The sequence below is a fragment of the Anomaloglossus baeobatrachus genome, chromosome 1 (assembly GCF_048569485.1).
Source record: "Anomaloglossus baeobatrachus isolate aAnoBae1 chromosome 1, aAnoBae1.hap1, whole genome shotgun sequence".
NCBI lineage: Eukaryota > Metazoa > Chordata > Amphibia > Anura > Aromobatidae > Anomaloglossus > Anomaloglossus baeobatrachus.
This window is the reverse complement of record NC_134353.1, coordinates 480,269,882-480,282,754: the sequence shown is the minus strand read 5'-3', so window position 1 is coordinate 480,282,754 and position 12,873 is coordinate 480,269,882. Positions and strand designations below refer to the sequence as shown.

Genomic DNA, 12,873 nt, shown 5'->3' with positions numbered 1-12,873 from the left:
GATGGTCACAATATCCTGAGTGCCCTATAACAATAATCTACGTGCGCTAAAGAGCCTGCGACCAACGGCTAAGCTAAGACTCCCTGCACACGTAACCAGGGTACACATCGGATTACTAAGCAAAGATATCGGGTAACCAAACAAAGCGCTTTGCTTATGTGGCGCCCTGGACAAGCCAGGACGTCACAGGTACTACAACAACACACCCCACACCCCGGTTAGGCACATCAGTCACACACACAAATTCTTGTTGCCTCCCTCCAGGGGCTGATGTCCACACCAGGTGGGGTGGAGCCAGGCGGTTGGCCCCACCCACTGAGGAGTTCACAGTCCTGGAGGCGGGAAAGGACGGAGTTCAGTTAGGGAAAGTGAAAGGAGAGGAGTGAAGTGGTAGTGGAGGAGCAAGAGCAGACTGACCGTGTCCGGGTACGTGGCCCGGGCACCCAAGAGCAAGGTTGGCAGACGGTGGTGACCGTCTGCAGGAGAGGCCGATTGACGCATAACCGTAAGGACGGGGGACGGGCGGTGGCCCGCCGGTACCGAACCGGGGAGCGAAGAGAAGCCAGCACCATTCGGCAGGGCCTACGGACCCCGACCAGGCTTGGAGTCACCGTTAAATCGGTTAAATCCATCAGCGACGGGAACCTCCGGGGTTTCCCAGCAGCAAAGACCCGACTGAAGGCAATTGCTCAACCGTGAAGGGAAATACAGCTACCACCACAGCTAGAGTTCCCAGGGCCAGAGCCTGCGGGCAAAAAGGGGCTCCTCTGGCAAATACACCACTGGGGAGCTGGTTACCGGTGGGAAGCCATCGGAGCCGAAAACACATCACAGGTGCAGGGAGAGACCGTCACCACCAACCTACCGGGAGTGACCACCGCGGCCGGCTGCGGGACCCATCCATCCAGCTGTTTGTTTTACCAGAGACTCCATCTACGTTATTGGCTAAGTGGGTACCACCGTGCCTGCTGGCACTGCGCTGCCCCCGTGACCCTGCACCTCACCAAACCCCGCCATCCACCTGGCAGTCCCCATCACCGGGACCCGGGACCACCAAAACCCCCCTACCCACGGAGGGGAGAGAAACATCTCGGCTGCTCCCTGTCATCGCTACCGGGATCCCCGTCCAGAGCAGCGGTGGTGTCCCAACCTCACCACAACCGTGGGTGGCGTCACGGACCGACTTCCCAAACCCCAAAAACTATTCCCCTTTCACTCACGGGAGAGGAGCACCGCTCGAGTCCCCGGATCCAGCCCACCGCTCGAGCCACCGAGCAGCAGCAGCAGCAGCACCGGACCCGAGCGTGGTGAGCGCAGCGTCCCCTCCACGCCCACGACACTTAGTTAACCGATATTTACCCTGGCTATGTGCGCAAAGAGCCTAACTGAACAGCCCGAACTACGGGCCGACAGGACGACGCCCGACAATTTTCCCCGCTCGGCTCCTGGATAGTCACCTGTCCCCAGCCATGCAGTCCCCGACACTGACATCCTCAGCCCGCTCGGCTCCACCCACCCCGCACTCCACCCCCCGCACACATTAGGATGCTTTCACACTTGCGTTGTGAGGCATCTGTCACAGTGCATTGTGTGACGCATGTGACGGATGCGTTGCAAGTAGTGTGCTAATAAAGTAACGGATTCCTGTAAAAGAATGTTTTGCGTTTTTTTGTTTGTTTTTTTTTTTTTGTTTTTTTTTAATGTTTCGCTGGGAAAAGAAGATTTGCGGTCGGGAGTAGAGAGAGAGAGAGAGGTGACCGCAAATCACCTGAGTAACTGCAGTGAGCCACGCGATCAGCTGTACCGTCACTCAGGTGACCCGTGGCCACAGCTGCAGTCCTCCACCCGAGAGCTGAGTCCACGAGTCACCTGAATGAGGGCACAGCTGATCGCATGGCTCACTTCAGTTGCTGCATGGAGCTGATAGAGAGCGGTCGTGTTCTACGGCTGCTCCTGTCAGCTTCATGTAGCAGAGCTGAAAGCGTCGTGGGACCTCTGTGGATTACGTCGGACCTGGAGGGGTATTTGGAGTTTTAATAAAGTGGTGAAAGAAGGGGTTTTTTTGTCTTTTATTCCAAATAAAGGATTTTTTGATGTGTGTGTTTATTTTCTTTAACTCACAGGTTAATCATGGAAGGTATCTCGGGGAGACGCCTGCCATGATTAACCTAGGACTTAGTGGCAGCTATGGGCTGCTGCCATTAACTCCTTATTACCTCGATTGCCACCGCACCAGGGCAATTCGGGATGAGCCGGGTAGAGTCCCGGGACTGTTGCATCTAATGGATGCGGCAATTCCGAGCGGCTGGTAGCTGATATTGTTAGGCTGGGGGGCTCCCCATAACGTGGGGCTCCCCTTCCTGAGAATACCAGCCTCCAGCCGTGTGGCTTTTTCTTGGCTGGTATCAAATTTGGGGGGGACCGCACATTGGTTTTTTTTAATTATTTATTTATTTATTTTACTGCACGATATAGACACGCCCATTCGGCGGCTGTGATTGGTTGCAGTGAGACAGCTGTCACTCAGCGTGGGGGCATGTCTGACTGCAACCAATCATAGGCCCCGGTGGGCAGGGAAAGCAGGGAATACGAGATTAAATAATAAGCGGCTGGCATTTTCAAAAGAGGAAAAGCCGCCGTAGCTTTGTGACAGCCGTGCAGCACCGCACCCGTGATCAGTGAGTATGAGAGAGGGGGGGAGAGAGACCAGGAGTGATTTTTAAACTATTTAGATCGTTCTGCTGGACTTGCTGAGCATGCTTAGTAGAATATGACGGAATTTGTCAGCGGATTCCGCCACTTAGCGCATAGTGGCGGAATCCGCCACCATAGACAATCATTAGACACCTTGGCGGATTCCAACGGAATCTGTCAATATGCGTTATTTTAACGACCCAAAAACGCTACATGTAGCATTCCCTCCGCCCGACGCTGCGTCAAAATAACGACTCAATGTCGTCCAGTGGATGCAACCCAGACACTTGCGTCACTGTACGTTGTCAATACAAGTCTATGGAGAATAGCGCAGTGCGTTAACGGACTGCGCTATTCTCCATAGCAATGGATTGCATTGAACGCGAGTGTGAAAGCGCCCTTACCCCGCAGGATGGGGGCACATGTCAGGATGGTGGCTGCACCCGGATGGGGGCTCATACCAGCATTGGACCACATCACAGAATCAGCATATTTTTACTTAACTTTACACTGTTCATGGCCTTCTTTCATTACAAGCCATGGACATCATTAAACATTAGACTCATCTATTAAATATGTTCCTTCTGTTTGTCATTTTAAAACCAATAAACAATTATAAGAATACTAAATTAAACCTAACCCATCCAGTCCATTCATTATTCAATCTGCTAACCTACATACACATTCTAGACTACCCGATACGTTAGAATCGAGCCACTTTCTAGTAGTTCATAAGTGTCATTTAATAATGCCCCCCCCATTTATACACACAGTATGAAGCCCAAATACTTCACCTATACACAGTATGATGTTTCCATGCCTCCCCTATAGACAGTATGATATTCCTATAGATCCCTTGTACATAGATAGTATGATACCTCTACATCTCCCCTATACACAGTATTATGTGCCCACAGCTCCCCCAAAACAATGGTCCACACACTGTACAATGGCCTCTACAGTAGCTGACACACTAATTAATTGTCCCCACAGTAGTCCCCACATTGTATAATGGCTTCTATAGTAGCCCCCAACACTGTATGAGGGCCCCCCGCCCGAAGTAGTCCCCACAGTAAGACAGCCTCACACATTAGCTCCCACACTGTATAAAGGCCCCCCATTAGATCCCAAATTGTATAGTGACCCCTAAATTAGCTCCCGCACTGTATATCCGATGGACCCCGCTGCAAGATTTGGATCTGCTGGCCCCATTCCCACTCCCTTTCATGTTTATTTAACATGTACAGGCCCTTGTAGCTTTCTAAATCCTATAAAGACATGTGTTGCTCTCCCTTCATTATATAAGAATGTCCCCATCCTGGTATTGTGACGCCCTGGGCAAGCCAGGAGTCACAGGTCATCACACCACCACACCCTACACCCCAGTTAGGCACATACAGCTAACCCAAAAATCCTTGTTGCCTTCCTCCAGGGGCTGATGTTCACACCAGGGGGTGGGCCAGGCAGTTGGCTCCGCCCACCAAGGAGTTCACAGCCCTGGAGGCGGGAAGAACCAGGCAGTCAAGTGAGGGAAGTGAAAGTGAGAGGGAGCAAGATAGAGTTTGGAGGAGGAAGTGGAAGGAGTGGAAGTTTAGCTCAGGGAGAGCTTGAGTAAACAGTGGAGTTAAGTAGAAGTGAAGTGAAGTGGTAAAGGAGGAAAGTAAGAGTAGTGACAGTTTGTAAAGCCTGAAGTTGGTCCGGCTGTGTGCCCGGACAGTGACAGCAAGGTCAGCAGACGGCGGTGATTGTCTGGAGGGGTGACTGCTTTGAGGTTGCTGGAAGGACCGCGGACGGGTAGTGGCCCGGCGGTCTGGAGCAGTATACGAAGGACAGTCAGCACCAGGGCAGGGGCCTCTCAGACCCCGGCAAGGCTAGGAGTCGCCATAATTTGCCAAATCCGTCAGTGAAGGGGACGTCTGTCTCCAAACAACCAAGTCCCGATTGAAGGCAACAGTCCAACCATTAAGGAGGAACACCGCCACCGCCAGGGCACCAGTTCCTCGGGGCCAGCGCCTGCGGGCAAAGTAGGGCTCCTCCGGCCCATATCCAAGCCGGGGAGCGGGTTACCGGTGGGAACCCATCGCTACCAACACAGGAACATCAGGTGCAGAAAAAGGGACATCACCGTCACCTACTGGGGAAAGCAAGTGCAGCCGTCCGTGGGAACCGTCTTTCCAGCCGTGTGTTTTACCGAGAACTGTGTCATCGTCTCAGGCTGAGTGAGTACCACAGTGCCGCAAGGCACAGCGCTGCCCCCCCCCCGCGTCCCTGCGCCCACCAAGCCCTGCATCTCCCACCTCATCACTGGGCCCCGGGATCACCAACCCCTACCCACGGAGGGGCAACACAACAACTGGCTGCTCCACATCATCACTCCCGGGATCCCCATACAGAGCAGCGGTGGTGTCAACAAATCACCACAACCGTGGGTGGCGTCACGGACAATAAACCCTTTTCACTCGCGTGGGTGGCGTCACGGACAATATACTTTATCCCAAAACCCAATCCCCTTTCACTCACGGGCGAGGAGCGCCGCTCGAGACCCCCGGGATCCGGCCCACCGCTCGAGCCACCACTGAGCAGCAGCACCCGGACCCGAGCAGAGGGGTGAGCGCAGTGCTGACACCCTCCTCCCCGCCCGCGACAACTTGGCGTCACGAACAGGATCTTACCGCTCTGCCGTCTGGTAGAGGTGCGCCTTGTTACCGCCGGAGGTGTCCGGCAGAAAAATTTCAGAAGCCGCCATCTTTGGCGCGAAAAGTCCCCGCTCGAACGTTTTCTCGAGTAGCAGAGGCGCGAAGGCCAAAACCCCACCCAGATAGAGGAGTGGCTGAAGAGAAGCTAAGGGGGACGCGATGGCGGCTGGCTGCATGTGAGCGCAGCTATAAAAGCAGGGACTCCAGGACTCTGCAGTCACCCTGTTCCTGGAAGAAGTCATCATGTGGATGCCGTCCCGCGACACCGTAGCCCCCGCGCCTGGAACCGCGGCGTGGGTGGAGATCCTGACCGCGCAGCTCTACCAACGGCTGCAGGTCAAGATGCAGGTCCTCATGGAGGAGTGGGAGGCTGACATGGCGGACGTTATAGCAGCCGTGCGGAGACGCGAGGAGGAAGCGGAGGAAGGGAGGGTGAGTGACCCACGCCCCGATGCCCTGGAAGGGCCGGTCATCGCGGCTGCGGGACCCGGTCCAAGCCCTCTCCCCCCGCCGCCTCCCTCGCCACCCGTCTCGGAGGCCGTGACCCCGCCACTAGGCCTGCTACCACCGCAACCGGTAGCAATACCCAGCGTCCCCGCCCAGGCGGGCCGACCTGTAGCCGGAGCCCGTAGTCGACCGGAGGTGTTGCCATGGAAGGCCCCAAAGACTGAACCGGAGGCATCCCCTGAAAAGTCCCCCGAGCCGGAGCTGATGACCCGCTCCGAGCCGAAGGCCCAGCAGCGGAAAGCCCCTGTGCCCATCCCCCACACCTCGGCTGAGGTAGCGCCGGGTTGTAGCTGTAAGGCAGCGCCCAAGGCCAAGACACCGCGGGACCCGCCAGATTCCTGACAGTGGGCAACATCCAGAATGCCCCGCGGGGCCCGACCCGTGCGCCGGAGCTCGCAGCAGCGCCATATTGGGACAGAGAGCCGGTACCACTGGGCCTGGAGATCGGTGAACGGGAGAGGAAGAAGGCCGAGCTGGTGGCCCGAGCGATAAGGGAGAAGGAGAATCTCCGCCAGGCCACGTTCCGTGTCCGGGGTCCGCTGTACGAGGGGCAGGTGAGGCGGTTTGATGTCCGCCGGGGCTATGGGTTTATTTATGAACCGGGCCTGGAGGCCGAAGTGTTTGTAGCCCGGCGGGATGTAAATGCCCACCTGCCTGAAGAGCATCCCGGCCGCAACCTAATGCCGGGTGACATTGTCCAGTATACCCGGCACTGTGGAGAGAGGGGGTGGTTCGCCCTGGATGCCAAACTGAGGGGCAGCCAAGAGAGCCGAGTGAGTCCTGCACCCCCTCCCTCGGATGGCGCTGAATATCCGGAGTAAGGGCAGCGGAGCACCGTTGTCCAGTCCCCGTTGGGACCACCACTGAAGTTGTGTTTGTTTGAAAGTTTTGAAAAAAATGATGGAAGCAATGATAACCGAAAAAGTAACCTGATTGACCGTGATTTGGAAAACCGGCCGTTGCCGGCACCGTTGTCCCCGTGGGGACCGTTTGAAAGTTGCATGAAGAACTGCTCATGGACAAGCCCGTGAACTTGCAGGGCAACCACAAACGTTAGTGGCTTGTAAATAAGTTGTTTACCGTTACCGTTTCCACATTGCCGCCTCCGGAGAGGCAGGTTGGAGGGAGGCCCCTCAGCAGAGCAGGCTGGGGCCCAGCCACCACAGGAACCAGTGGCTACCCTCTGGAGGGGAAGGACAGATCCCGCTCAGGTAACGTGTGCTGGACTTGGGGACAAGGGGTGCTGCCTGGGATTTAGGGGCAGCATCAGGGCCAGGTTGCTTGGGTGGGAGAGAGCGGAAACTGTAACCGTGAACCGTTTTGCAACGTTTAAGTAAAGTGCCTCCCGTTATGGGAAGAAGTAATAAAAATGTATATATGTTACCGTTTTACTTTTATATATTTACAGAAAATAAAACCGGTGTTGGACGGTCTGCATTTTGCTAAGGGGGAATGTGACGCCCTGGGCAAGCCAGGGGTCACAGGTCATCACACCACCACACCCTACACCCCAGTTAGGCACATACAGCTAACCCAAAAATCCTTGTTGCCTTCCTCCAGGGGCTGATGTTCACACCAGGGGGTGGGCCAGGCGGTTGGCTCCGCCCACCGAGGAGTTCACAGCCCTGGAGGCGGGAAGAACCAGGCAGTCAAGTGAGGGAAGTGAAAGTGAGAGGGAGCAAGATAGAGTTTGGAGGAGGAAGTGGAAGGAGTGGAAGTTTAGCTCAGGGAGAGCTTGAGTAAACAGTGGAGTTAAGTAGAAGTGAAGTGAAGTGGTAAAGGAGGAAAGTAAGAGTAGTGACAGTTTGTAAAGCCTGAAGTTGGTCCGGCTGTGTGCCCGGACAGTGACAGCAAGGTCAGCAGACGGCGGTGATTGTCTGGAGGGGTGACTGCTCGGAGGTTGCTGGAAGGACCGCGGACGGGTAGTGGCCCGGCGGTCTGGAGCAGTATACGAAGGACAGTCAGCACCAGGGCAGGGGCCTCTCGGACCCCGGCAAGGCTAGGAGTCACCATAACTTGCCAAATCCGTCAGTGAAGGGGACGTCTGTCTCCAAACAACCAAGTCCCGATTGAAGGCAACAGTCCAACCATTAAGGAGGAACACCGCCACCGCCAGGGCACCAGTTCCTCGGGGCCAGCGCCTGCGGGCAAAGTAGGGCTCCTCCGGCCCATATCCAAGCCGGGGAGCGGGTTACCGGTGGGAACCCATCGCTACCAACACAGGAACATCAGGTGCAGGAAAAGGGATATCACCGTCACCTACTGGGGAAAGCAAGTGCAGCCGTCCGTGGGAACCGTCTTTCCAGCCGTGTGTTTTACCGAGAACTGTGTCATCGTCTCAGGCTGAGTTTGTACCACAGTGCCGCAAGGCACAGCGCTGCCCCCCCGCCGCGTCCCTGCGCCCACCAAGCCCTGCATCTCCCACCTCATCACTGGGCCCCGGGATCACCAACCCCTACCCACGGAGGGGCAACACAACAACTGGCTGCTCCACATCATCACTCCCGGGATCCCCATACAGAGCAGCGGTGGTGTCAACAAATCACCACAACCGTGGGTGGCGTCACGGACAATATACTTTATCCCAAAACCCAATCCCCTTTCACTCACGGGTGAGGAGCGCCGCTCGAGACCCCCGGGATCCGGCCCACCGCTCGAGCCACCACTGAGCAGCAGCAGCCGGACCCGAGCAGAGGGGTGAGCGCAGTGCTGACACCCTCCTCCCCGCCCGCGACAGTATCTATAGTATGCCCCGATCCTGGGCCCTTCCTGGTGTAAATGTCCCGAAGCCTGGCGTATATGGGCCCCAGCCTGGTGTATTTGGGCCCCCAGCCTAATGTATATAGTATGTCCCCATCCTGGGCCCTTCCTAGTGTATATGTCCCCCAGCCTGGTGTATATGGGTCCTCAGCCTGGTGTATATGGACCTCCAACCTGGTGTTCATGGGTCCACAGCATGGGCCTCATCATGGTGTATATGGGTCCACAGCCTGATGCATATGGACTTTCAGCCTGGGCCCCATGCTGGTATATAGGGGCCTCCATCTGGCATATATGGGCCCCAGCCTTGGTATATATGTCCCCCATTTTGTATATAAAAAAAAAAAATCATATTCTCACCTAATCCAGCAGGTCTTTCTCGGTGCAGTGCGGGCAGGATATCATGTGCACAAGACATCAGAATCCTGGCGCTTAGCGATGATATCACCACGCTGGACCTCTCATGTCCTGCACGTTTACGGTCATCAGCGGCAGTGCAGGGAGAGCCTGTCTCCTGGCACTATTGCAGAGATTAGCTATTTTAGCACACTGCACACGAAGATATAGTTAACAGTAGCGCAGCTCTGTCTAGGCCCCCAATGAACACAGGACCCTGGGCGACCACATCCTCTGCCTATCCGGTACATACGCTACTGGGTATGTATGATATGCAGTATGCTGTAGGTGTAAAATTGTGCTAAGTGTATAATGAGTTAAAATGTTATAATGACCATACTTGAGAAACACTAGCCTAATATACATCACATGCTTTATTAATTACGCACGTAGACTTATTGTTTTTAAATCTTATCATTCGTGTAAACATAAATCTATTTCCAGGAAATATGAACTGGATATCTAGCAAGATTGTTGCATGTGGAATCAATGGTGTGATCAAAGACTTTGATATGTGTATAAAAAGTGTACAAAATGAACAGGCCAAGCTTGTCCGTGATGCCCTTAGGCTCTTCCAACCTACCATGAATTTTATTGAGGGGCGGATTGGTGAGTTTCTGTGATTTGTGGTACTGATCATTCTTGGCAGTTAAAAGCAATTTAGTTAGCTATTATGGATTATCATCTAGTCTATAAATGTGTCTGATGTAGAAAGTTTAGATTCTGCTGACCCTAATCTGTGAACAGAAATACAAAATATATTGGCTCTAATATAAAATATATACCGTACTTTCTGTCGTATAAGATGACTGGGCGTATAAGACGACCCCCAACTTTTCCAGTTAAAATATAGTTTGGGATATATCGTATATACTGGAGTGTAAGCCGACCTGAGTAATGTCCCCATTGTTTAGTGAAATCCCCTGCTGTATTGTCCTGTGCAGTAATGAGCCCATTGTTTAATAATGCCCTCCTGCTGTAATGTCTCCATTGTATAGTAATGTGCCCTGTCCTAAGGGTACCTTCACACTTTAGCAATGCAGCAGCGATCCGACCAGCGATCTGACCTGGTCAGGATCGCTGCTGCATCGCTACTACATGGTCGCTGGTGAGCTGTCAAACAGGCAGATCTCACGACCAGTGACCAGCCCCCAGCCAGCAGCGACGTGCAAGCGACGCTGCGCTTGCACGGAGCCGGCGTCTGGAAGCTGCGGACACTGGTAACTAAGGTAAACATCGGGTATGGTTACCCGATGTTTACATTAGTTACCAGAGCACACCGCTTAGCTTTGCTCTCCTAGCTACAGTACACATCGGGTTAATTAACCCGATGTGTAATGCAGCAACATGTGCAGAGAGCAGGGAGCCGCGCACACTGCTTAGCGCTGGCTCCTTGCTCTCCTAGCTACAGTACACATCGGGCTAATTAACCCGATGTGTAATGCAGCTACATGTGCAGAGAGCCGGAGCCGGCAGCACAGGCAGCGTGAGAGCTGCGGAGGCTGGTAACTAAGGTAAATATCGGGTAACCACCTTGGTTACCCGATGTTTATCTTGGTTACAGCTTACCGCAGCTGCCAGATGCCGGCTCCTGCTCCCTGCTCGCTTCATTTCGTCGCTCTCTCGCTGTCACACACAGCGATCTGTGTGCCACAGTGGGAGAGCGCCTTTGAAGAAAACAAACCAGGGCTGTGTGTAACGAGCAGCGATCTCGCAGCAGGGGCCAGATCGCTGCTCATTGTCACACACAGCGAGATCGCTAATGAGGTCACTGCTGCGTCACAAAAAACGTGACTCAGCAGCGATCTTGGCAGCGAGCTCGCTGTGTGTGAAGCACCCCTTAATGTCCCATGCAGTAATGCCCCATTGTTTAGTAATGTCCTCCTGCTGGTTCCCTTCTGTCCCCTACCATGCAGTTGTTTACACCCAATAAAAGATATTCTCACCTGTCTTCCGCGCTGTTTCTTGCAGTCCGCACACAGACTCCTCCCTGATAGCGTGAACAGAGCAGCCGCTGCAGGATGTCATCATGGCTTTACTATAGTTGAATGCTTTACGGCGCCACAAAGCATTCAACTGCAGTAAAGCACGTCCAATACACAGGGCCGCCACTACTGTCAGAGCTTTACTGCAGTTGAATGCTTTGTGGCGCCGTAAAGCATTCAACTGTAGTACAGCCATGACGACATCCTGCAGCGGCTGCTCTGTGCGCAGATGCTATCACGGAGGAGTCTGTGTGCTGGCTGCAAGAAACAGCTGAAGGCAGCGCGAGCACAGAGGACAGGTGAGAATATCTTTTATTGTGTGTAAAGTGATGACACCCAGCGTATAAGATGACCCCCGACTGTTGAGAAGATTTTCAGGGGTTAAAAAGTCATCTTATACGCCGGAAAATACGGTAGTTTACAGGTTGATTACAAAGCTTCAGGTAATAACCTTGATAACACGGTCTACAAAAAACATTTTTAGCAATCATCGCAGGTGAATTTGTACTTTTCTGAATCATCTTTTTGTCCTGATTTAAAAAATGTATATAGTTTTTTTGTTTCACGTATACTTTCTCTATAGCAGGAGTGGATCATTCATGTTACAGCATGAAAAGGAATTAAAATATAACTTTTAATAGTGCTTCCTAATATGATATATAATCAATAAAAGTGTGAATATAAAATGTATTACCTGATTTTAGGTCACCAAACTCAAATGGACCAAAAAAATCAGGTACGACGCACACAATCCACAACATCCTCTCTAGGTCAGGCTAGTGGCCATAATACCTTACTACTCTCCAAGACAGTTATTACAGGGATCCGCCCTCCACAATCTATCTTGGAGATTCAACAGTTTTTAAAGGAATATTGGTGATACACATTACCATTTATTCATACATATGTCATTTTTTCATCATAAATGACCACTGTAAAAAATTGAATAGTCTCACCATATGGCAGGCTTAATCAAAGTTTCATCAAAATTTCATCAGACGTGGAGAAATTACTGATAAGCCTCCCTGGCTATCTTATTGCTCCATCCTCCAAGCAGACATCATGTAACTCCCAATGCGTTTCTTTCACTTCAAAATCATCAAGGGAGCCTGTGTTAATCAGACTCTGCACGTCCAAGATGCCACCATTTAATTCCACATAGTGGTCTTTTCAAAAATCAGTGCCCACAGCGGACTGTAATAAAAGCAACAGGACTTTAATAATCCTTCCTCCAATACAACACACCTTAGTCCGTCATACTCAAACAAATAGTCAACTTACCATCCTGTGTCCACAGACATTCATATTCATACTGCGCCGCGCTGAGCGCTATGGGCGCCGACATTTTATATCTACTGCGCATGCTCACTACATCGCAGTCAGTGGGGGAGGATCACATGATTGGACATCACGTCCGCATCATGTGGGTCAAGAGAACACCCCTTGTAAACAAGGAAGTGTGTGGACCGCACGCAATGCGCTCCACACATTCAATCTGTCCTCTCTATCAGCGCTGTGCGCCCTGCGCAGACCTCCTTAATCAAGTGTGGAGATATCAGCGCTGAATAACTCCTTCCACATAGTTTTCTAGCAGCGATCATCCAGATCAATAGTCACTGCCTAATTACTGTGAAACATATAAATCTCATTTCTACAGTAATGGTATCGATTTAAATGGTAGCATATTTTTCTTGTTCAATTTAACACCAATATGGGCACCATAGTTTTTTTCATATAGCCTATTGCATTTATTATTTATGTATCCTGATATGGAGTGCGGCACACTCCGTTCACATTAAGAATTGATGTTTTCTCAAAATTCTATTAGAAGATGT

The 12,873-nt window shown here is 52.4% G+C and overlaps 1 protein-coding gene across 1 annotated transcript in view; it reads left to right on the top strand.

Annotated features, from left to right (window-relative positions):
* The window catches only part of NWD1 (NACHT and WD repeat domain containing 1), a 190,835-nt gene that overhangs the window by 96,409 nt on the left and 81,553 nt on the right, over positions 1-12,873 (top strand). The window contains exon 11 of the mRNA XM_075338285.1: positions 9,498-9,662. Within this exon, the coding sequence (XP_075194400.1) occupies positions 9,498-9,662 (165 nt within the window). The remainder of the gene's footprint in view (positions 1-9,497; positions 9,663-12,873) is intronic.